The following is a 25,647-nucleotide window of genomic DNA, read 5'->3' as shown; positions in this document are numbered from 1 at the left end:
TGAGCGACCCAGGCACCCCTGAATATGCCTTATTTTTTAGATACAAATACTCTACGTAATAAATAAATTTTTAAAACCAAGCTCTGTAAACTAAAAATAATATGAAACCATGAGTCTGTGGTAGTATAGCCACAGTGAGGGAAGCTAGTTACTACTATTCCATGTTCTCAGTAATCATTTGTTGGAGGTAGTATTGGCATTATGATCCTTGGACTGTTCTGTGTCCACTGTTGAATAAAACAAATGAACAATTATATTGGTATCATTAGTCACCAGGGTTTCCAGCATAGAAAAAAATACAAAACTAAAAGAAATTAAGTAAAATTCTATAGTCCTAAATTTTAATTGGATTTTCATAATTCATCTGAACTTATAATAAAATTTATCTTGAAGCTCATATTTCCTAGTATTATACACTGGAAAAACTTTGAAACAGCATTCAATCCAAAGGTCATGGGCACCCCTACTTTCCAGATTATAGTTCAAAATGCCATTTCCTACTGAAATGAAGCAGGTCTTCTCAGAAAAATAGTTTATTCCAGGTTTGAGGCAGGCAAACTGTAAAATAAGGTTGAGATACATTGTCGCACTAAAAACAGGGCTGTTTGAAAATACTCTGGAGACAGCTTAGAAAGGTTCTCACTGACCAAATGTAAGGCAATCTGAGTAGAAGTATAATAAAATTCAAAATTATAATTATAAAAATTAATTAATTTTTATAATTATAAAAATTAATTAATTATTCACCTAAGACGCTAAATATGAAACTAATACTATTTGAAAATGTCTAAATTTTTAAAATCGCACTTTTATCCTGCCTTTCCTGCACTGTTCTTCTGTGAAAGCAAATATTTTGATGAGCAATTTCCCTTTATACTCTAGACAATAAATAAATAAATAAATAAATAAATAAATAAATAAATAAATAAAATCACAGAATTAACATACAACTACTTTGTAACCCCTCACGAATTAATACATCTAGGCAATAAGCATCAGTGGCTCTAAGCTAATAGGTAAGTATACATCAGCACCTATTAAGTGTTGTTGCCAAAAGGTCTAAACTGAATATGACCATACTTCTAGTTTGAATTTCAATTTACAAAAAAAAAATAATACAGGAAACAAGTAAATGGGTTAAAAACATACCAAGAATTCAATCAGGAAAACCCACACTATATAAATACTACTGGACAAATAACCTGATTTATTCAACTGATAAATTTTAAGTAAGAAGAAAAGGGGCATTTAGGTTAAAATTTTTTTTTTAGATTCCACATTTAAGTGTGATCATATAGTCTTTCTATGACTTATTTTCCTTAGTATAATGCTCTCAAATTCCTTCCATATTGTCAAATATTGCAGTTATTTCCTTTTTTATGGCTGAATAATATTCAATTGTGTGTGTATCACATTGTGTGTATGTATACTCCACATTGTATTAATGCATCCACTGATGAACTTTTATGTTGTCTGCATGTCTTGGCTATTGTAAATAGTGCCTCATTGAACATAGGGGTGCAGTTACCTTTTCCAGACAATTACTTCTAATTCTTCAGAAATATGGAATTGCTAGATCATATGGTAGTTCTTTTCTCAATTTTTTGAGGAATATCCATACTGTTTTCCATAGTGGCTGCACCACTTTACTTCCCCATCAACAGTGCACCAAGTGTCCCCTTTTCTCCACATTCTCTCCAATATTTGGTATCTCTTTTTGGTGACAGCCATTTTAACAAATGTAAGGTGATATCTCACTGTAGTTTTGAATTGAATTTCCTTGATGCTTAGCGATGTTGAGCACCTTTTCATGTTCCTATTCCCCTTTTTATGCCTTTTTGGGGAAAATGTCTACTCAGTTTCTCTGTCAATTTTGTAATCAGATTGTTCCTTTGCTATTGGAGTTCTTTATATATAAATATATATATATATATCCTTATATATACATTTATATATACACATGTATTTATATGTATACATATAACATACATGCATTATATAATATTTCATAAACTAGAAGACATTGATAAAAGATTTTCAAGATAACACAAATAAGTGAAAGGATATTCAATGCTCATAGGTTGGAAGAATTAATATTGTTAAAATGTCCATAATACCCAAAGGAATCTATAGATTCAATGCAATCTCCATCAAAATTCTAATGACATTCTTCAAAGAAACAGTATAATTTTAAGATTTAGATAAAGCCACAAAAGACCTTACATAGCCTAACAATGCTGAGAAAGAACACGACAGGTAAAGGCATCATACTTCCTGATTTCAAGCTATACTACAAAGTTGTAGAATCCAAACAGTATGGTACTAGCCTAGAGAGATACATAGGTCAGGGGAACAGGATAGAGAACCCAGAAACAAATTTGTGCATATACGATCAACTAATTTGTGACAAAGGAACCAATAAATAATGTATGGAAAACTGGACAGCCATATGCAGAATGAAACTGGATTTCTATCTTCCATCATACCCCAAAACGACCTGCAAATGTATTAAAGACTTGAATATAAGACCTGAAACCATAAAACTGGAAGAAAACCAGCAATAGGGAACTTGACATGAGTCTTGACAGTGTTTTTTATTTTAGATTTGACATCAAAAGCAAAGACAACAAAAGCAAAAATAAACAAGTGGGATTACATCAAAGTAAAAAACTTCTGCACAGCAAACTAAGCCATCAACAAAAGGAAAAGGCAGCCTACAGAAAGAGAATATATTTGCAAACAGTATCTGGTAAAGACTTAGCATCCAAAATATATAGTTTTTTTATAAATATTTTAAAGAGTCATTATCTTTCAGAGAAATATGGAAATATTTTCAGAAAAAAATGACCAACATCTTAGACCTTCTTATCCAGGGGTAGAGCAGTAGGGGGAGGTATAATTGCAACAAAACTGGGTTTTGTGGAAGCTGGGTGATTTGGCCAGTATCACACAGCTAGTAAGCAATAAAGCTAGAACTCTAATCTCACTTGTCTGATCCCACATCTATGATCTATTGATACAGAAATCTCTCAAATGCACCAGACACATGCACAGAACCATTTGTAAATTGGTGACTACCTATATTACCTAGCTTTTAGAGTTTTCTGTGCCTTAAATATGCATTCAATGAACTTCACAAGTATATATGGATTATACCAAAGAGTGAAGCCAACTAAAAGAGTGGTAAATTAGAATGAGAAAACAGCACAAGAAATGGGCATTTTTTAAATGAATAACAAGGTTTTTTTAATAAATGCTTTTGTTAATACATTCTATTCATAACTGATAGCACCTGTATAATAGAAATGAGTCTGTGGTATGTAATAGAAATGAGCTTACAATATAAGCACATAACTAAAAAATAAAGATTCTGAGTGCATATAGTGTATGGCTTTCCAAGTTCTTTATCAGCACCATAACTGCCCTCTTGTTTGTCTTGTTGTTCCAGTGATTTATGGAAGCCAGAAAAGAAAACCGTAGTCTCCAGGACCCTAGGGCAAGACTTAATAGTGCCCTCGCAGCCTAAAATAATTGATACCTCTTTTTTAAATGCCAAACAAAGGAAACTCTAGGCCAGCGTCCAGGGTTACCATCATCATAATTCTAAGATATTTAAGTCAGGTGAATCTGATATTAAGTGATTAGCATCACACTGGGTGGATACTTTAGACAATTCTCTTTGAGGAAAGGAATTTCCTGGTGATGCAGCTACTGTCAAGATGCACCTTCTTCTGATATCTTGCCAAGACATAAAAGAAATACTAATTTTGAAACTCGTCCAACTTGTACATCAAGTCAGCCAGTTTCCTGGGATAGATCACCCTGCCTTTACGTTCTTCCATTTCTACGTTTGCTCTACTAGAGTTATGTATTTATTACTTCTCTATAGGATTTACTAAATAGAGAACACACAGAGCTATAAACCCCAACTGCAGAATGGGTTTTATCAAACAGCAGACTACCTTGGCTGTTGGCCTATTATTATGTCTCTAGTCAAGAACATTTTATTCCCCCAGTTTTCAAAACTGTTTATTCTTAGTTTTACACCTCAGCTGCTGCACCATTTCTTGATTGATCCACAATTTAGAACAAGTAAGTAGTTTGCAACCTAACAACATTGTATTATTCACTTTGCTCTAGCCCATGTCATTTAAGGTGTCATGTAGTCTAACTATACATCTTATTGTTGCTATTATTATAGTATTAGTCAGTTATTATTTTATTATTAATCATTCCCTTTCTTCTGCTGACTCACATAGTCTACAGTATTTGAAGAGAAAAAAATAGAGAGCATAAGTAAGCAAATCCTCTCTGCTAAAGTTTCCCATTAGAGAACAATTCAAAATTCCGCAACTTAGGCCCTGTAGTTTAATGGTATTGAAAGAAATCTATAGCTGTATTGAGGACAAAGTTGGAGCAGCAACAAGAAATTTCTGCTACGTAACACTCCCTTGGTAATGAATCATCAGGAAAAACATCCTCCAAAAGGTAAAGGTTTCATAAGATACTGTATAGGACCTCTTTTCTTCCCTTTTGATGTATTACATACTGATAATACTGAAATCAAGTAAGAATATATAAATTTAACATTAAGAAATTGGCCATAGGCCCACATCTACCATTTTTTTAATTCATGAAGGATTAGGAAGATGACCTGAATGTAACTATATTGTCTCTCTTATACAGGATATTTTTTTTTTACAGGATATTTTTTAAATGTAATTGGAAACTTACTGAAGCAAATCATCACAAAAATCTCTATCAAAAAGAAAACAGTATTGATCATGTAGCAAAAACCATTCTCTTGAAAAAGAAAACATTTCAGACAAATTTAATATTCTTATTTGACAAAATGATAGGCCTAGAAGATAAGGAAACAAGGATGCTTTCCTTCCTCCCTTCCTTTCCTTCTTCCTTCATCCTTCAACAAACATTTACTGAGGGACAACGACATGCGAAGAAATAAGAACAGTCCGTGCCCTTAGGAATCACATGCTCTAGTGACTAACTAAGGTCAACACATAATAACAAGGTGGATACATTATGAGAATGTAAATCAAAATTGTATAAATGCCCAAAAGAAAGCTCCCATAGCTCCATGAGATAGAAAACCCTCTTGACATTTCCTGAATGATATATTCATCGATACATCAAAAAGAGTTTCCGATCTGGTAACTACAACAATCCAGCAGGAAAAAAGCAGTGCTAAGGGCATTAATTAATCTTGGGTCCAGAGTGGTTTAAAGTATTTTTTCACAACCTTCAAGATGGACCAAGCAGCTTGCTCAGTGACACTGTAGACAACTACATCAAAAGTTCTCAAGGCAAGCGCTGATTCCTGCATCTCTGTATTTATGCTCAGTATAAACACAAAGTAGATGTTTTAATACATAGTGGTTTCACACTCAAAGCTAGAAAAACATGCAAATCATTTTCACCATAGAGACAGAATTAAGATGACAGTGACCTTGGTGAGTTAAAAACAAATAGAAAATAAATGAAAACTAGAGCAAACCTTTGACTTTAATTCAAATAACCTGGGTTCAAATTCAGATTCAATCACCCAGGAAGCCGAGTAGGCTTCAGCAGGGTACCTAACATCTTTGACTCTTAACTATTTAGGTATAAAATGAAGATGAGGATACTGATACTAATCCTTCAGGTCATTTTGAGGCATCAGTGAATGAATACACACACACACACACGCACGCACACAGACACATGGAGAGATTCTTAATTCAGAATATGGCCCATGTAGAGTACTCAGTAAACATAAGTCTCAGATCCTCATGATATACATGGTGGGGGGGGGGAGGGAGATTTCACAATTATCAAAGATCTTGAAGGGTCTCCTCATTATTTTCCTTTTAAGACATTTTAAGCTGAATTCATGTGGAAAAGCTTACTCCACGACCTTCCTTATCAAAAGTTTCAACCTCTCTTGAGAGCAGTAAAACAGTGGCATCAATGTCAAACATAAACTTTGCCCATTCATTTAGTTGACAACTATTGCCTATACCTCATGTCATGGATTGTGTTCCAGACCAGTGTCTCAGTAACCCTGGGTCTGAGTTCTGACCTAGATAACCAGGTGAATGATAATTTCCAGTGCTGGAAATTCACTATTTTCTGAAACAACTTTCGGCCTTTGGACAGAATGAAATATTCTTCACTAAGAAAAATAGAGGGAGAAGAATTTTGAGGAAGTAGAAAACGAGTTCCATCTGAGAGGTGTAGAGTTTGAGATTCCTCTGAGACATCAAGGTGGAAAGGCCATGAATACAGTTGGACAGTCAGATCAAAGGGGTCTTGCCAGGCCCCAGATTTGGAAATTGTCAACATAAAGGTAGCAGTTAAATGAGAGTAGATGATCAACAAGGATAAGAATATATTGATAAGAGACATGCCATGGACAGAATCCTAGGAAACATCAATATTTCATAGAAAGGCTAAGGGAGAAAAGCCAGCAAAAGAGGTTCTAAAGAAATGGTTGTAGAAGTAGGAAGAGAACCACAAATACTGTTAACAAGACTACAGGCAAGGAGAGTTGAGCAGAAAAAGAAGGGATTGGCCATCTAGCACAAACATCAAAGACAGCCAATAAAATGAAGCCTAAATAAAATCCACTGGACAAAGAATTGAACTTACTTGTAAAAATAAAAATGTTCAAAGATAACAATAAAGGGTCCATTTAATGTTTGAATACCTCCAAAAGAATGCTCTCCAAGGAACTGCCCACTTGTACTTTCATGAACGCTCCCAGAGTTAAAAATTTACCACTTTCTAAAACTCTTAATCTTTGGACAGCTCTAAATATTACAAATTTCCTCATTTTAAATCAGAATCTTTTCCTTTTATGCCTGTCCACTGATAATACCAGTTTTCTAAATATCTGAAGATAAATGTTCTGATACAGCACTTTGCCAATTTGCAAACGTGTGTATATACATAAATACATTATTTGTTTATTGGCTCACTCTCGCCCTAGATTACAAACTCCAAGAAGGATACTCTGCTTTATGTATTAAGTATCTGCAGCACATGGCACAGTCCCTGACATATAGTAAGTGCTCCATAAACAATGATTAAATGAATTAATGTATTGACAAACAAGATTTTAAACTCTAAAATTACTGAATGAATTTTCAGCATTCCTCTGGGGTTCTTTTTTCCTCACTGGATTAATGTTCATATAACTTTCTAAATCGGTATGAGAAAGATAGACAAGGTGCCTCTCCAACTCCCTTCCAGAAAGCTGATCATATGAAAAGCTTACAAAGATTATTTATAGTAGAAACACCTCACTGGGAAATCAGGCAACTCTCAGATCTGGTCTGCTACTATCTGTGTCCTTCAGCACATCTGGCTACTTTTCTGGACTTTGAAGTGATGCTTTTGGATTATAAATATTCCAGGGGTTTTTTAATGGCTCAAAACTGTAAGATTATGCAGGAGGGGGAAGTAGAATCACTTGTAAATGTTATAATAAAATGTGTAAAGAAAAATATTTGAAATGCCTACTCATTGCTCTGATCATATAATTTCTTCAAACTTCACATTTTTCTTTTCTGAAGTTATTGGGTATCAACAGTAAGCTCCTTTTATACCACGTTTTTACTTTGCCATATCCCCAGTCATTTGAAATAAAACTGCCCTGTCATCTTCAACAAAGTGGCTCTTCAAAGGGAATTATATTGTTGTTTGTTATGATTTTAAATCTTATCTCTCACAAGGGGCTTTTCTCTAGCCCCAGCTAGAAAGTTTTGTTACTACTTATAATTTTAGAACACAATCTAGGGGATCCCTGGGTGGCTCAGTGGTTTTGCGCCTGCCTTTGGCCCAGGGTGCGATCCTGGAGTCCCAGGATCGAGTCCCGCATCAGGCTCCTGGCATGGAGCCTGCTTCTCCCTCTGCCTGTGTCTCTGCCTCTCTCTCTCTCTCTCTCTCTCTCTCGCTCTCTAGGTCTATCATAAATAAATAAAAATAAATCTTTAAAAAAAAAAAAGAACACAATCTATAGTGATAACTACTACTACATTCTAGAAGCAAAAGCTATAATTAAGACCAAAAAAATGAGTTAAGTATACAAAGGGCATATAATATACACATACCTAAAAAATATACATTTTATACATACACACACACACACACAGGTATTGCATAGTACCTCTTGTTTAAAAAGAAAGGAGTATGTTCCCATTCTTTTCCTTCAAAGACAGAGTCAAAAGAAAAAAAAAACATAGCTGTAATACAGGACTCCTCCTTTGATGTTGTCATCATATTAAAAACACTCATAACCTTCAAGAATAGGAACCTATTATTCATATTACCATAGAATGTCTGCCGCTTGCATTATCATATCATTAGGGGGGAAAATCCATTTACAGATATATTTTGTTTTACTCAAAAAGGAATTGTCTGAATTCTTCCAATATAATTAATGTTTTCATGAGGCTTTGTCATTAATCCGAAAATTAGAAGATTGCATTGTTCAATACTCACCAAGCATTTAGCATCTAATTAGGCTTATATAATGTTCTACAGATGCAACTGAGTTGTGCACCCAGGGCTTCTGCATAGGCTATTCCCACCCCTGCCCCCAAGCAACCTGTTTCTTACACAGCAAAGAGCCCGAGAGATTTTTGTAGGATAAATGAAATAGGACATTTCAGTCTGAATTTAAATTCCGGAAAAGGACACACTTTACCTCACATTTGTTTTTGGAGATTTTTTTTTTCAGTTCAAGGGGGTGAGTATATAAATGAATTTTCAAATTTTCTTGAATGTAAGTACTATATCTCATTACTTGAAGTTTTTCATCAAATGAAATTAGAGAATCATAGAAAGCCACTTATGGGAAATTTGAGATCCATTCAAAGAATGTTATGGGTATTAGTGTAATTTTAATGATACAATTCTAAATGTAAAAGAATAAGATCTACTTAGGAGGTCTAGATATAAATAACTTGAACCAAGACAATCCTCCAACCAGCATTGTGTTAAGCAGAATGAGTCTCATATTCCAACGAGTATGATTAAATGCATACTGTATGGTTAAAAACCCAGCTCTGAAGGCAGAGGGTGTGGCTCAAGACTCATTTCTGCTCCTTATAAGCTGTGTGGCCATGGTCAAGCCATACATTTGTATTAAAATAGGAAAAACAGGATCCCTGGGTGGCTCAGCGGTTTGGCGCCCGCCTTTGGCCCAGGGCGCGATCCTGGAGTCCCGGGATCGAGTCCCGCGTCGGGCTCCCTGCATGGAGCCTGCTTCTCCCTCCTCCTGTGTCTCTGCCTCTCTCTCTCTATTGTGATAAATAAATCTATAAATAAATAAATAAATAAATAGGAATAACAGTGGTTCTTTCCTCCAGAATTTCTATGTGAATTAAATGAGATAATTCACGTAAAGCGTTTAGCACAGTGGCTGGCACACTGTAAATGCTTAGGTTTTAAATGTTAAAAAAAAAAAAAAAAAAAGTCTATAGATCTCCACAGAGTAAAGACCACAGGGGAGAAGTCTCTGTCCCCTCACAGTGTTCTTGTCCATGACAGCTGTGCAGGGACCCAGCCTTGGTACACAATGATATTCAGGGGGTAGCAGAGACAGAAAGTAAATAGGCAACTCTGGGCATGCTCCCCACTTTCCTCCATCGTGCTCTCTTCTACCCTAGGCAGGAGGTCACTGCAGGAAAAGTGGTCTCCATGGTTCATGGGGCCCAGTTGCTCCAAGCTGGGCAAAAACCCAGAGAGAGAACAGAAAGGTGACTTTTCCTGTGGACAATAAGAGTTAAGCATCTTTTATACCCAAGCTGCTCTCTAGGGCTCGCTCCTTATTGATTTTTAAACCCTCTTCCTGGAGATCTCCTCCAGTTAGGTCTCAACAGCTACACGTACACTGGTGCCTCCCAAACCTCTATCTCTAAACCGTAATTCCATTCTGAAGATCAGACCCAAATCTACCAGTACTTATGCAGGTTTTCTTTTGGGTAGCCCAAGGATGCCCCAAACTCAAAATGCTTAAAATTAAACCAATTACCCTTCATCTAGATAGACTGAAGTAGGCTTTGGGATCTCACTGTCTCCTAACTAGGACCCCTTCTTCACTCTCTTCTCTCCCTGCCCCACACATTCAATCTCCAAGACCAGCTGATGCCATCTTTCCCCTCTAAATGGCACCTTCTTTTCCTCCCTACTTCCAACTCTTTTTTTCAATCTCTTGCCAGTTCTCACCACAATCACTGAACTAGCTCTCTAGTTGGCATCCCTGGCTTCTTATCCTGTACCCTCTCTGGAAACTATCCTCTATACTGACACCAAAGAATCTAAGCACCAGAGGAGGATGGGCCTCAGGAGAGACTCCAATGAGGGAATACTAGTAGCCTGGCAGCAGTATAGTAGGTCACTCATTTTTGTTTTGTAAAACTGTAGTTTTACTTAAAATAGCTATGAAAGTAGACCTAACTAGCAAAGAAAATGATTTCCTTTGATGTGACAGGTAGATATATTGTCAAGAACTGTGAAGGCTCTGAGAGTTTTACCCTACTTGCAAGCCTACAAGTTAGCCTACCATTTTTATGGATGCTGGGAAAAGGCCTAGGACTCCTGGCCCGGAGACAGAGGGCTATTTCTCAACACACAGCAAGCAGCATGATCACATTTAAATTGGTTTCCTTTGCCCCCAAGTCCCACAGGTGGGATGTAAGGCAGCCCACATCGTGGAACCCAATATTATATAATGGACTACAAGGAGATCTTCCTTTTTCTGGAGGGAAACATTTTTATTATGCCGGACAGCGAGCAAGTCGGCCTGGTGATTCACAAGGAGACATCATCGTCCAAGGCTATTCACTCTTTGAACATCCTTAAAAATGTATTCTGGGCAGTGAGTAGTAAGTATCCTGAGAGACACATAGAAAACTGTCTCCCAATAGCCAAGCCTTGAATTCAAACCACGCTCTTGGCACCCACTAGCTAAATCATTTTTACCACTGTCAGTTTTCTCACCTAAAATTGAGGACAGCACTCATCCCTAACTCACAGCCATTCTACAAAATCAAGTGACATCACATACATGAAAGAATTTTGTAAGAAATATAGCATTAACTATGCACATGTAATCATTTATGCCTCTGGAACTTTGTCAATTATTATAGAAACCAAAGATGAAAGCAATTTAGAATTGTATAAGAAATTAAAGATCAATTAATAAAACACTTAATAAATGCCTGACTATAGGCTTGGGTAGTACAAGGTGAAGAATAAGACACATTCTTTGACCTCCAGAATTCCAGTGTAGCGAAGTAGCAGATAGGACCGCATCCAAGATATATTCATGTGATAGAACAGAAGCATGGAAGGATAATCCATGGTCACCACTGACTTCTAAAGCTTGGAGGGACGTTAAGTAATCATTAAACCTAATCATTTCATTTACCAATGAGAAAAATATTCAACAACTTTTTTTTAGAATTGATGACTATGTGATGGCAGACTCAGAACTAGACCCACTCTTTCTGACTTTCAATTTGATAAAAAGCCTTGGCAGAAATTTCATATTCCTGATAAAGAGTTTTTTGCAAGACCGAGGGGAAAATCTGGTTTGGCACCATGCATTTTTCTCTCCTCTATAGTCTTATTTCAGTTCACTGCCATTTTACTTCTTTGTTCCCCAAGAACTACAATGGATTTATTCGTTCTTTGTCTAACTCCTTACCTCTCTCAAAGGTCAAGGGTTTCCTCTTTTATTTGTATGAAAATGTGAGCTAGAACAAACTTCCCTTCTGATCTCTGTCTTCTCCCTTTCACTCCATCTGGCCCCCTACCTAATCCCTCTTCCCCTTTACATCCCACAAAACGCTAACCCTGTCACCTTCTTGACCACTGGCTGCCAGTTATTCAATCTGCTTCTTTCTTTCATTTCACCCCAGTAGGCCATACCATCTACCTAGAGGACTGGAAGCAGATTTCACAAAATATGAAGTAAAACATTAACCATGAGCTCTTGAGTCCACCTCAAAGGCTGAACGTAATCAGCTGCTAGGAAAAGATACAAGGCCAGGAAAGCCACAGCTCAGCTACTCTTCCTAGAAGTACCACTGGCCTTAGACAACATAGGAGTTAGGGCGCCAACCCCCAGCACAGCTGAGAATTCATGTATAACTTTTGACTCCCAAAAAAATCCAACTACCATTGACCAAAAGTCTTACCTGTAACATCAATAGTTAACTAACGCATATTTCCTAGGTTGTATGTATCACATACTGTATTCTTACAATTAAGTAAGCTAGAGAAAAAATATTAAGAAAATCATAAGGAAAAGCATTTATAGTACTGTATCTATTAAAGAAAAAAAACACAGGTAAGTGGATGCACACAGTTCAAACCCTCAAGGTACGGGGGTCAACTGTTTAACATGGACCTTGATCCAAGGTAAAATTCACCAGTAAGCTTGATTTTAATTCTACTTATTGATTTTAAAAATCTTTCAGTACTATGTAGTACCTAAATTTTTCATTAATCTATTTAGTATTGAGGCAGGGATAAGGAACAGATCTCTTTTTCAGTAAGTTCCACAGGAGCCCTAGTTCTATAATCTTAGAGGATGCACATTAATTATACGTGTATGAGTGTTTTGGGACATTACAGGGAAAAACCAGATCAATTCCATTTAAAGCCTGTCTTTAACTCATTGAAGAGTTCCAAAAATACTTTAAAGAGTAAAGGCATCATATTTAAGGTCTCTGAGAAACTTTTTAAGTATGAAGAAACTTTTTAAGTTTATGTGTGTATATATGCACACATGTATATGCTAATACATACAGTTCCATGCAGTCTTTTAAAATAAAGGCAATGCCAAAAATTCAGTTTTTAATAATCTAATGAGTTGACTTTTTTGGTTTATAATACACATAGGTTTCCTTAATAATTAAATATAGTGAAAGAGTTTTAAGTTTGTGAACTCTTCCATTGTAGCAAGCATTTTAAAGCTTTACTTAACACAGGAGGATTAAAATAAAAATCAATAAATACTTGAATGTATACTATCCCTACTAAGTAGTATTGGAAATTAGAATACCAATAATTTTCAGTATCATTGAAACCAAGAACAATAGTATCACATTCAAGAGTGTTCCTGAAGGTGAAAAAAGCAAATCTGGTTCATGATAAATTATGAAAATGGTAATTATGTAGATAAGAATAAATGGCTTTAAATTCCCTAATGAATGATGAGTCAAGATTGCTCACTGACAAGACAATCAAAATATACTCCATATGTGATTAACACTTAAATTTGACATTGACAAATATTACTTAATTTATACAACAGTAGAATCACAAACATACATAGCCTCTAAACCTCCAGGTTACAATAAATTGTGAAAAGAATGGAAATATTTGCCAGCATGTTTTGTCCTTCATGATTTGCCTAAAATGTATGTATTTTTTAGTGCTAAAATGTCCTTCAGGTTAGAGATGGAAAGTGTAGGTCAAAATAAATGGCCAATCTCTCCCTCTCATACACACAATTAGACAGAATAAATGACAATTCTTCACACAATACTTCCTCACACATAGAAGACACATACAAAAAGACTATCAATATTAACTATTAATCATCTTCCCACTGAATGTTAATTAAGTACCTGTTATGTGCTAGACCTGTTGTGTGCTAGACCTGTTGTGTGCTAAGGGCTGGGAATGAACAGAAACACGATACACATGGTTTTGCCTCACAGAGCTTACAGACTAACAAACTCAGTAAAATTCATTTCATGACTCAGCTGTAAGCAAAGATATCCTATATAATAGAAACCTCTAAGTACATAAAAGAAATTGAGTAAGAAATAATAGCATTACTATTGCAAACTGTATTAATCATACAACTTGCAAGAAAAGTTTGCCTTTCTCCCTCAAAACAACATGCTTAAATATAATCTCAGTTTATAATTAATACACCAGCACACAAAAACTTAAGAATTTCCAAGGCATTGATATAACTGACAACAAAGAGGTGCCTGGGTGATTTAGTCGGTTAAGTCGCCAACTCCTGATTTTGGCCCAGGTCATGATCTTAGGGTCCTGGCATCTGCCTCCCCACTCAGTAGCGTGTCTACTTGAGGAGTTCTCTCCCTTTCCCTCTGCCCTCCCCCACATGCTTGCTCTCTAAATAAATAAATCTTCAAAAAGAAAACTGACAACAAAATATTCTTGCCAAATGAACTGAACTTGTGACATGACCAGGTCAAACCTCCGTAGAATAGTCACACACCTGAGCTATGATACCTTCTGGCATTAGTGAAACTGGTTTAGGAAAAAAAATTAATAATATATAAAGAAGTCACACTCCCTAAATAATAAGTTAGTATGCCTTCAATCCTAAAGAGACTACTTCTGGAAAGGTATTTAGGATCAGCAGGACAAAAACAAAAAAGAGATTCACTTAGAAGTGGTAAGGCCAATAAATATACAAAACCATCATTTTTAAGTCCATCCTCTCACCTATTCATAATAATTACCCAAGTAGAATAAAAATCTAGACTTTGTGGCCAAAATTTTGACATTTAGGCCCTAAGAGGAAGTTACTGCTGTTGAAATTCCAAAAATGATTCGGAGGGCTAAAATTGACCTTGTACGCAAGAATACATCCATGTATAATATACTGCTAGTTAATAAATATATTTCTTTAAACTATAGGAAATAAGCCAAACTTGCATTAGTATGTGAAAACTGACCATTTCTGATTCATTCTTTGGGGTAAAATATATTCTTTAAATGGAAGACTACTAAATGAAGCAAATGCTTATTAATTCCACGCTCAGATTAGAAAGCCTTTGAGGCAAGTGTTTCAAGTCAGTGGCCAGATTTAGGCTGCTTACTACAGGGAAAGCTTGTCAGAGAAGTAAGGGTAGGAGGCCTCCCACCTTGCTATATGCATGGAATGAAATTCCAGTGGTGAAGGGGCTCTTAGAGCCTTGCGATTCACACTGTAGTCCATGGGCCAACAGCCAACAGCTTCACAGGGGAGCTCGTTAGAAATGCACAATCTCAGGCCCCGAACCTGCATTTTAGCACATTTCTCCCAGATTATTTGTGTGCAATACAAGTCTAACAAGCACCAACCTAATAGAAGGCATTACAGAACTCTAGAGCCCATTCCACATGCCTGGCATCAATTTAAGCTTCTGTGTTCCCAGCACATCCCTTAAGGGGTCCAAGACATTACCAACCTCAAGGCGACCTCAGCATCAACTGTCCATTGAGTCAAAAAGAAGAAAGCAAACTAAATGCCGAGGTGAGAATGAACCATTCCTCATTATCATTCAGCTCCTCCAGCTGAGCCCTTAACTGGGAACCACCCTGGCTCCAAATGCAAGTGGGATTGGAGGAGTATGGATAGAAATGGCAAAAGGGCAGGTGTGTCTGTATCTCCCTAACTAGCTGCCCTCACACATCCATCTGCCAACAGTGACACATTCATGCCCCTTAGCCTGCATGTGGGTCTGCAGATACGCCTGTTGGCCCACACAATATTTCAAATTTGAATTCATTCCCATCATTTATAAATCTGGAACTTTCACATTTTAAATATCTACACATCTGGGAGGCATGCGTGGCTCAGCGGTTGAGTGTCTACCTTCCCCTCAGGTCAAAATCCCAGAGCCCGGGATCGAGTCCCACGTTGGACTCCCTGCAGAGAGTCGGCTTCTCCCTCAGCCTATGTCTCTGCCTCTCTTTCTGTGTTTCTTATGAATAAATAAATCTTTTTTAAAAAAAAATACCAACAAATCTAATTCTCTCCTACAAATCATAAAACCTGGCAACACCAGATCCACATTCCAGCGTAGAAACTAATGAAGTCAAGGCTCAGCTGTCCCACTCAGATGTTGACCAGAACTTCCACCACTCCCTACAGTCTCCCCAACACTATAGCTGATGCTGTCAGTTGTCATTTGTTACCTTCCACTTGGTTGGCTTCACTCATTCACATTCCCAGGCTGATCTCTATAGGTTTTTGAATTTTTGATCCGTTTATGGATCTCAAGTCATTCAATCTCTTGAATTTATTCTTTCATATGTGTAATTTAGAAAAAGGGCCTATGGCTTATACCATCCTCAGTTCGATCACAGACCTCATGAGCCAGATAGAATCAATCCGTCGAATTATGTAGTACCTCACCTTAAATAAATACTATGATATTTTTCTACACAACTCATTCCAATTGGGACATTTCAGCTATTTTAACTATTTCTTTTCAGAATGGTATTTCACAGTTATAAACTAGAATAGCAAGAGCAGACACAGGAAAATACATCGTTGAATCATTCCTCCCAGATTCATTTCAAAACTTGAATATACTGTAATGGCATATTCTATGAGGGCAAGTACCTTTATCTTTTTTACTGATCCATCCCCCGAGGGTGCTAAAGAAATACTTAATAAATGAAGGAACTTTCCCCAGAATTATAACTTCTCAAAATTTCATACACAGATTTTGAATTCCTGTCATTAATTACCAATAAGCATGTGAAGATTATTCATCTGCTAGCCTAGCTCTATTTGGGTTCATCAAAAAAAAAAAACCCTTTTTATTTCAAGGACTATGAAAACTGGCAGCAGAGAGAAGACATATAACCCTCACAAGCCTAAGACTCTATCACAACTTGTTTCACAGCAAAACAGCATCATATAAATTTGGCAAAATGGCTACACTGAATTATGGGATTTCATCAGATTAAATTCTAGAGTCTCTGATCATCACCATAATCATCATCACCCCAATCTTATAAAGCTGGACAACTGTCACAGATCACTCACTGAAAAGCATTTATGGAATATTTACCGGTGTGCCAGCAACTATGTGCTAGATGTCAGACTTCCTAGCTGGAAGGTTTGTCCTGTAATACGATTGTATTATGCCATGATGCTTGGACATGCAGGAAAAATGACATTTTTAATAGTCTTGAAAACTTGACTGAAAAAATACCTTGCTGAGAAACTGAGTCACAGAGAAATGAAGTGATTTTCTTGTGGTTACAGGCTATTTATTATTAACCATTTTGTAGAGCTACAAAAGCATCTCCAGAGCTCTCACCACCGCCCCACGTTGGTTTTATAATAGTCATTTTCAAAATATATCTGCTAACCAAAATGCAAGCCAATGAATTTTAACCACTCAATAAATGATATGACGAGCAAATATATCTTCAAATAGCAAAGGCTAAATTTTGACCCAATTCTGGTATAGCTATAAACAGACTAACAATCAATCTAAAAGGAGTTTGCAATAAAGCTAAATACATGTACTTAACAGGAAACTACTATGATAGAAGATTTCAAGAACTAAAGCTAAAAAAAAAAATTGCTAGAAATTTTCCTTGAACTTAAAGCTGCCCCAAGTGGGGCTTGCTTTATGGAGTATGAGATTACAATGCCCTTCCACTCTCCTGCTGGCCTTTGGATTGCCTGACTGAAAGGTGGATCATCTACCTCCTTTCTCATTATATACCATAAGAGAGAACTAAAGTTAGAGGTGTTTCATTCGATTCAACACAACTTTCTGTAGAAAATACAAATAAAGACAAGGTCACCGCTATCCATGTCTAACAGCCATTCTAAGAAGGAATTTACCACATTTCTCCAGAACCAACAAATATGAGTGTGCTATTCACCACACATCTATAAAAAAAAGTAGAACTAAACTAAGAAGGAAATGGTAACATTAACCAGTTTCTTCCACCTTACATACATTTGGAACAGCCCATAAACTAATACAAATAAGAAATAAATATAAGTGTACACGTTGCTTTTCTCAAATGATCTGGATTGGCCATTTTCAATTCTTGACTCATCTGAGTCATCACAAATTCACTTCATCAGTATATAAAGCTCCACTGTTCAAGCAGACCAAATTTTAGAGCTGCAGAAGGCCTGCCCTCCGGAAGAATATAGTCTAACAAAAGTCTCTGTGTTCTATTACTCGGCTGAACTTTTGTCATTAAGATTCCCAAGACCAAATAACCCTTTCTCAGTTGCCTGCTTTTACTTACTCTGTAAAGATGAAGAATATGAAGACAGGAAAATGACTGGGACAAATAACTCACCCTGCTTTTTTTCCCATTGCCTTTTTCATAGGAGAGCAAGCATACTTAATTCCTCCAGTGTTTAGGGATCCCTGGGTGGCGCAGCGGTTTGGCGCCTGCCTTTGGCCCAGGGCGCGATCCTGGAGACCCGGGATCGAATCCCACATCGGGCACCCGGTGCATGGAGCCTGCTTCTCCCTCTGCCTGTGTCTCTGCCTCTCTCTCTCTCTCTCTGTGACTATCATAAATAAATAAATAAATAAATAAATAAATAAATAAATAAATAAATAAATAAATAAATAAATAAATGAAAAAAAATTCCTCCAATGTTTAAATACAATTCTCAGTGGAATAGCAAAGAAGGGTGTTAGAGAGAAAAACATCCAAAATGAAATAAAACCAGGGCCTAGTTTTTTTACACATAGGTAATAATTCTGGGTGGTCAGTTTTTTGCTCCAGAAAGAATCTGTCTCCTCAAAGCCCACGCCATTCAGACTTGAAAATTTTGACTGCAAAGCACTAATACACTTTTCCAAAAATCTTCTATCATACTGCCTACTATACCCATACTTCCATAACTTTCCTTATCAAAGCTGCATAATCCACCACAGAAAACCACAGTGTTATTCTGTATTATTAAACTCAGCAGAAAGCTCCATATGCAGCAACAGGAGGCCATAGGCAATTAACTCTGTAAATTGAAAGCTTTAAAATTTTTGCATGACCTTTAAAGGTCAACACAGTTGCCCATTCACATGCATGCAATTATACAGGGACTAGTGCATAGCAGCAAGAAAAAAAAAAGAGAGAGAAAAACAAAAATATTTAGTGAAACTAACCTTGCATTCATTAAAAGATAACTGTGCACTCTCCAGGTTTTACATAGCACACGGAAATACAAGAGCAAAGGAAATTTGTTGTCCGCCTATCCTCACTTGGTCAAAGTACTAAATTCAGCCCGCCACCATAACTATTAAGACTACATTATCACATTAACCAACGACTCTGAAGAATTTCAAAATTTACTGTATTAAACAATATAAATTGTATTAAATGAGCTTGTGCTAAAAGAAAGGGAGATGTACCTTTGCTTACTGGCCCTTCAAGGGAAATCATAAGACAATTTTTTATAGCTCCTATGGAATAATTTAGGAAACTGAAGGAATTGATTAAAGGGCTTTATCTAACATGAGCATATAGTATCTGATTCCTCAGTTATATCTATCTCATTCCCCATATGGATCACTGTGAACAAGATGGAATATTCTCCTGATAGCTTACACATTGTTTTCATCTGAATCAAAAAGTAACCTGAAAGTCTTCTCTTTTTCCAAAAGCAATATCAATCAATTGCCTAAATAGGCCAGAATTTCACGGATTCCAGTGACTAGCTTGCCTATCACAGCACAGGATGAAATGCAACATATACACGTGGCATACACTTTGGAAGTGGGTGGGTTTTGGAAATCTAACAAATTTGGAGTGTATCAATAGTGCACAGCAGCAAGAAAATTAAAAAAAAAGAAAAAAACAAAAATATTTAGTGAAACTAACCTTGCATTCATTAAAAGATAACTGTGCACTCTCCAGTTTTACATAGCACACGGAAAACAAGAGCAAAGGAAATTTTTTCTGGAAAATTTACAGATACCATTTGTAAACCAGAGTAGTATACTCTAACGTAACGCCTGGTTTAACTGTGGAGGCGCATATTTAATAGAGATGGCATACAAATATAGTCAGTCTTTTAAATGTGTTGAAATTCCCAGTCACAGGGTCAATAAACACATCCCAAGCACCTTTACATAAATGACAAAGATGACTTTTTTTTTTTTTTTGCATTTGTAACCTCACGAGAATATCTCCAAAAGAAAAACTAAAGAGAAAAATACCCTACATGCAACATTGGTTCAAGCAGTAAAACTGAATCATAAATGACCTTGTTAAACCTTAGATTCAGTTGCACTGTAAGTCAAATCATGTAAAAAAGCATAAAATGCAGACTTTGTTAAAAGTCATTCTTTCCTCTTCCACACAAAACCAGTATTTTACACGGATGCCATTAAATGCATATATACATATGCATCTGGATAGAGAAAGAGAGCTATAAAGATTAGATAATACAGTGATATAGATTTAAACACTTTTCTTCACATGCCAACAACTCTGTTAAATTTCTGTTAAAAGTAAGTAGAAACAAGCATTATCAGTTATATTTCATTGACAAGGACACCCGAATCACTGTGCCAAATGGATAGAATCAGACTTTCTAAAAATGACCAAACAAAGCAGTGGCCAATGACAACTAAGAAATAAAAACTAACTTCTAATTCTGTGGGCTGCGCCCACCTTTCCATCTTCCCCTGTTTCAGACTATGCTCTAAATCGAAGGTAAAACTTTTGTCTAAAAAGACTTACGGTAACTCCCTTGTGAAATGATTCCCGTTCTTCCGGTGGTATCATTCAATATGCTTCAAGGAGTTTAAAATAAAGTTAACCAAAGAATTTTGGAACAAAATGGCAAATGCACCATACTACACAGCATTAAAAAAAATGGTTTGTAAGCAAGATAAATCATGTCAAATACTGTAAAAGTATGTAGATCAGATATGAAGTTGATTTAGCTAGTCTGGCCTTGGTATCTAGCAGCGGCCTGTGTTAACGCATGTCTTCTTTGTTTTGATGGAGCCCCACTAATGACAGGTTGATGAATTGCATTTGTAAATGTCAGGTATAGATCACAGGGGACTACCTTCCAGGCCTATTTTACTTCAGCCTGGGGTTTTGCACCAAGAAAACAGAACTGCACTGCACAGTCAAGTTCCTTATTTTTACTTGAATCTTCAATGAACAAAACAGCTGCAGAATAATACGACTTAATGAGGCATCCCTAATAAAATACTGGAGAAGTAAAAGCCGGGGCACTGAACTGTTGGCACTCTGGTTGTTTCATCTTCTCAAATCTATTAGAAGTAGCTGATGACACTTTGGAACATTCCTAGTTTGGGATACACATCAGATAGTCGAATGATCATCAGTGTGCAGCCACAGCTGAACTTCAGCAGACTCCAATAATACCTTTTACTACGGCCCGTGATGATGCCTGGAAGAGGCACATCGTCCCCTACGTGTATAGGGTAATCCATACCGGCAATTAGGCTACATCAACCCCAAAATGCACTTTCAACATTTCAATATTCAAAAGCATTTTACAAAAAGATCATCATTAAAATGTGATCTTGAAGAGACTGGATCCGGGACCACCAAAACTTTTTGATAATATTCATACATAACAATTTTTATAAAATCTTTTATCACCTCTAAGTTTCATTACTTTATAAATTTTTAAAAAGGAAAAGTGGCCATGTCTAAAAACAGATCTTTTTACCGCTGTGTCATCACATCTTGTAACCTGGTGGTTAGTAAATACTATAATGCATTCTCTAAGCAATATGTATCTTTTTTTGTCACAGATCCATGGGCATTTCAATGAATCTGCATTCTCCAATTTATCATTGTTAAAATCATTAACATTTTTCCAATTCAAAAATCACACATATTCAGAAAGCTCAGATTCCCCCTGGGCACAACTTGTAGCATTATAGGTGGTTTTTGAATATTCTTTAAGAATCTTCTTTAAGAAGCATCATAGCAGTATGTATAAATAAGTAAGTTCAAGAATCCTCAACTACACAATTTCATTAAAGGCAAGAAAAGAATCAAGATTTTAGTCTCAAAAAATGCGTCATCTAAATAAAACCACACACTAAAACTGCATTCTTCCTCTTAACAGTCACTGTGCCTAAGCATGCAGTTGGTAGTGACCCTGTTCTCATAGCATTACATCTACAAATGATGTAACCCAGTTTTTTTCCACCGAAAATTAAAATAAAATTGAACTCCAGTGTGGTTACTGATGGCCTTTCAATGGCTACTGATGGCTTTAAAAATTAGGACTCTAAAAAGGTCAACATGCAAACAACGGAATCTGGATGAGATCCTGAGCAGATAAAGTAGGAAAGCCGAAAAATGCCTCTGATCATTTTTAAGGCCATTAGGTACCAAATTTGAAAGTGTAAAATGCTCAGCAGTCTGCGAATACATGTGCACACACGGAAAGGCTGGAATAAATACAAAGCATCTTAATGCTGTTTGTTTGGTTTTTTTTAGGGCTGTAAAGGTGTTTCTAATCTCCTTCGCTAGTTATTGCCATTTAGCACCTTGACACAGAAATCTTAAATTACTCATTTGTCTTAACTTACATCGCCTAATAGAGCAGTTTTAAAGTGTTAACTGATAAGTCTGATTATTGACGTCTCCAACAGTCTAGTCGGGAAGACGGGACCCAGATCACTATCACGCGGTCAACAGTCCTTGCAATCCATCCCGTGCCGGGTGAAGGGCCCTTACACACCCGCCGCTTCGGGGGTCCCTTCTCGGAGCAAAGGTGGTATATGGGGCTTTTGCTTTTTCAAAAATCGTCCTTGCAAAATTCAAGAAGGGATTTAAACACTCGCAAAACGAAGATTTCCTTTCTCCCCTTCCTTTCCTGATGGCCACAAGCAGCGCCAGCCGGCGCTCGGGGAAGGCGCGCTGCCAGCCGCGGCGGCTCACACGCGGTCAGGGCGCGGGACCCGAACCCGGGGCGTCGCGCCCGCCGCGAGCTCCGCAGGCGCCCCCGGCTCGTCCCCTGCGAGCAGAGACCTGGGGGCTCGGCCTGCAGTTGCAGGAGAAACAGGCCGGCGGACGTCAAACTTTGCTTTGCAAAGGCAGTTTCTGGAAACAACACGTTCCCCACTGGCAGGGGCAGCCCGGGAGCTGCAGGAGCCCCCTGTAGGCAGCAACCTGCCCTCGGGCTGCAAGGGGGCCTGCAAGGAGGCCTGCAGGGGGGCAGGCGCCGCGGGGCGGACCCGGGGGCACCTCGCAGGAAGGGGGGAGCACAACCCCCGCCAATGCACCACCCTTCGTTCCTCGAAGCGGTTCTTCTCCTGAACGCGGTTGGCAGGACCATCCTTTCCCTAAAGCTCTCCTGTAGGGCCCTTCCCTAAGCGGACTTGGCTCATTCAGTCGTGAAGCGTCCGTTCCCCGACCCGAGGGGCCCGTCAGGCAGGCGGCTCGGAGCTGCCCCGGAGGACCCTGCCCGGGCCGGCGGGGCGGGGAGGTGCGGAGCCCGGGGCGCGCAGCCTGCAAGCAACTCCTCGGAAGTGGACGGAAAGTGGGGGCTGGAGGGGGACCAGCCGGGCCAGGCCGCCGGTCCTGATTCCCTGGGGGGGTCTGGGGGGCTCCCGGGGGGACCCGACCGGAGCCCGCGGCCACCCGGCTCCGACCCCCGCCCCGCCCCTGAGCGCCCCGCGGGCACCTGCCGGCACCTGCCGGGCGCCCCGCGCCTCCGACCCTGCCTGCACCTGCCGGCACCCCGGCCCGACCCCCTGCACCTGCCGGCGCCCCGCGCCTCCCCGGCACCCCGGCTCCGACCCCCCGCACCCGCCGGCACCCCGCGCCCCCCGCTCGCACCTACCTGCAGCCCGGCTTCCCGGTGGCGGCAACACCTAGCGACGCTCCTGCAGCTCCCGCGGGCCGGCGCCTGCCTCACCGCCCTGGCATCGCTCCCGAGACGCCCGGCCGCCGCCGCTCAGGGCACAGGAGCCCGCGTCCGGGGCTGCGAGCTCGCGGAGGGCGGGAGTGCGGCCCGGGGCGTGCGCGCGCGCTCCCTGCTCCGGGCGCGGGCGGCTCAGGCACCCCTCGCCATCCAGGCGGGCGCGCCCTGCACGCGGGGCGGGTGCGCAGCGGGAAGCCGCGCGGACGGAGGGAAGCCCGGCCCCGCAGCCCCGGCGGGCCCTCGGCGGCGAGCACGGGCGCGCTCAGCCCCCGACCCCGACTGCCGGCCACCGGGCGCTCCGGCGGCCCCGCCTAGTCCATGTCCGACGCGCCCGCCGTCAAGGCCGAGGGCGCACTTGCCCCGCGCAGGCGGGCTCCCGGGCTCCGCGCACGGCCGGTCGGGCTCGGCTGGCCCCCGGCGCAGCAGGCTGTGCCCCGCGCCCCGCGGCTCCCGGGGCGCCCACGCGAGCGGCTGCAGGGGGTCTGCGGCCGCCCGGGGGGGGGACACCCCGCGCTGCTCCTCCTGCTGCTCCGCGCGCCCCTCCGCGCTCCTCGCGCTGCTCCTCTGTCCTCCGCGCTGCTCCTCTGTCCTCCGCGCTGCTCCTCCGTCCTCCGCGCTGCTCCTCCGTCCTCCGCGCTCCTCCTCCGTCCTCCGCGCTGCTCCCCGGTCCTCCGCGCTCCCCCCGCTGCTCCGCGCTCCTCCTCTCTCCTCCCCGCTCCTCCTCTCTCCTCCTCCGTCCTCCCGGCTCCTCCCCGGTCCTCCTCGGTCCTCCGCGCTCCTCGCGCCGCCCCGCGCTGCCGGCGCCGGCCCTCCCTCGGCCCGGGGTCCTGGCGCCCGCTCCTGGCGGCCGGTCCCGGGCCGCCCCGCACAGCGCGCGCCCCGAGCCTCAGCAGCGCCCCCGGGCCAGCCGCAGCCCCTCGCGGCCGCCGCGCCCCGCCGCGGGCCGAGCCCCTCGCAGCGCCCCCGCCGCGCCCCCGGGCATCGCGGGCCGCAGGGCAGGCGGGTCCGTCGCCCCCGAGCAGCTGCGAGCTCCAGCAGGTGTTGCCGGGTCACTCCGCTCGGGGCGGGACCGAATCCGGGCGAGACGGGGGGAGCCCAGCGGGCGGGTCGGCCACCGCCCCCTCCCCGCCCGTCACCCCAGGGCTGCGGTGCCAAGAGGCGGCGGGGGTGCTCCCGGCAAGTGCCCGAGAGGGCAGGCCCGCGCCCGCGCCCGCGCCCGCGCCCGCTCCGCCCAGCCCTGCGCCCCGGGAGCTCGCGGCCCCTGACGGCGACGGCGGGCCCGGCCACTCCGGCGGAGCTGAGCAGGAAATGGGACGGCGGAGCCGCGAGCCGCGAGCCGCCGCCGGGATCGCCGCCGCGGCTGCTGCGCGGAGCAAACTGCGGTCCTGCGGGCGGAGGGACGGGCGGCGGGACGGGCGGCGCGGGCGGCAGCGGCGCAAACGCTGGACTCTGTCTCCCTCTAGAGGCGGCCCGGGCCAGGGAGCCGCGCCGCGCCGCGCCGCGCCGGGCCACGCAGGCCGCCCCAGTGTCTTCCCCCAAGAAAAAGGGAGCCAGCGTCTGGTGGCAGAGAGGGTTGCATTTTTACAGATTCCAACCTCTTTCCGATTCAGAGAGGAGACTTGGCAGCACGGCCCTAGGTCAGCAGCGTCCATGCTAGAGGAACCTCTTGCTGTTCCCAGAAATGTGATAGCGAGACCCTCGCAAGGTCGTGTCCTTACAGGGTTGGTCAGACTGGGTGCTGGTTTAGGCGGTATTGCGGCCAGCCGTCTCCTTAGGCTCGCTTCGATCGAGTGTGGTCATGAGCAAACCTTAGTGTAATGTTAGAGCATCATAAAACACACACACAAGTAGTAATAATAGACTTAGAAAAAGAAAAGAAAATCTAAAGCAAAAAACATTGGATGCTGAGCCACAGGTCCCCACAAGTAATAATAGATTTAGAAAAAGAAAAGAAAATCTAAAGCAAA

At 41.0% G+C, this 25,647-nt stretch overlaps 2 protein-coding genes across 2 annotated transcripts in view; one reads left to right on the top strand and one right to left on the bottom strand.

Moving 5' to 3' along the window:
* TAFA2 (TAFA chemokine like family member 2) overlaps positions 1-23,700 on the bottom strand; it is a 451,018-nt gene extending 427,318 nt beyond the window's left edge. The window contains exon 1 of the mRNA XM_041757442.1: positions 23,600-23,700. The gene's annotated coding sequence lies outside the window, so the exon portion shown is untranslated. The remainder of the gene's footprint in view (positions 1-23,599) is intronic.
* LOC121491792 (collagen alpha-1(I) chain-like) overlaps positions 1-25,337 on the top strand; it is a 33,234-nt gene extending 7,897 nt beyond the window's left edge. The window contains exons 2-5 of the mRNA XM_041756956.1: positions 15,195-15,292; positions 22,407-22,528; positions 22,608-22,951; positions 23,131-25,337. Coding sequence (XP_041612890.1) covers positions 15,195-15,292; positions 22,407-22,528; positions 22,608-22,951; positions 23,131-25,337 — 2,771 coding nt within the window. The remainder of the gene's footprint in view (positions 1-15,194; positions 15,293-22,406; positions 22,529-22,607; positions 22,952-23,130) is intronic.
* The last annotated feature ends 310 nt before the right edge of the window (positions 25,338-25,647 follow it).

Source organism: Vulpes lagopus, chromosome 5 (genome assembly GCF_018345385.1).
Source record: "Vulpes lagopus strain Blue_001 chromosome 5, ASM1834538v1, whole genome shotgun sequence".
Classification (NCBI taxonomy): Eukaryota; Metazoa; Chordata; class Mammalia; order Carnivora; family Canidae; genus Vulpes; species Vulpes lagopus.
Note: the sequence above shows the minus strand (reverse complement) of the source record. Positions and strands in the feature narration are given on the sequence as shown.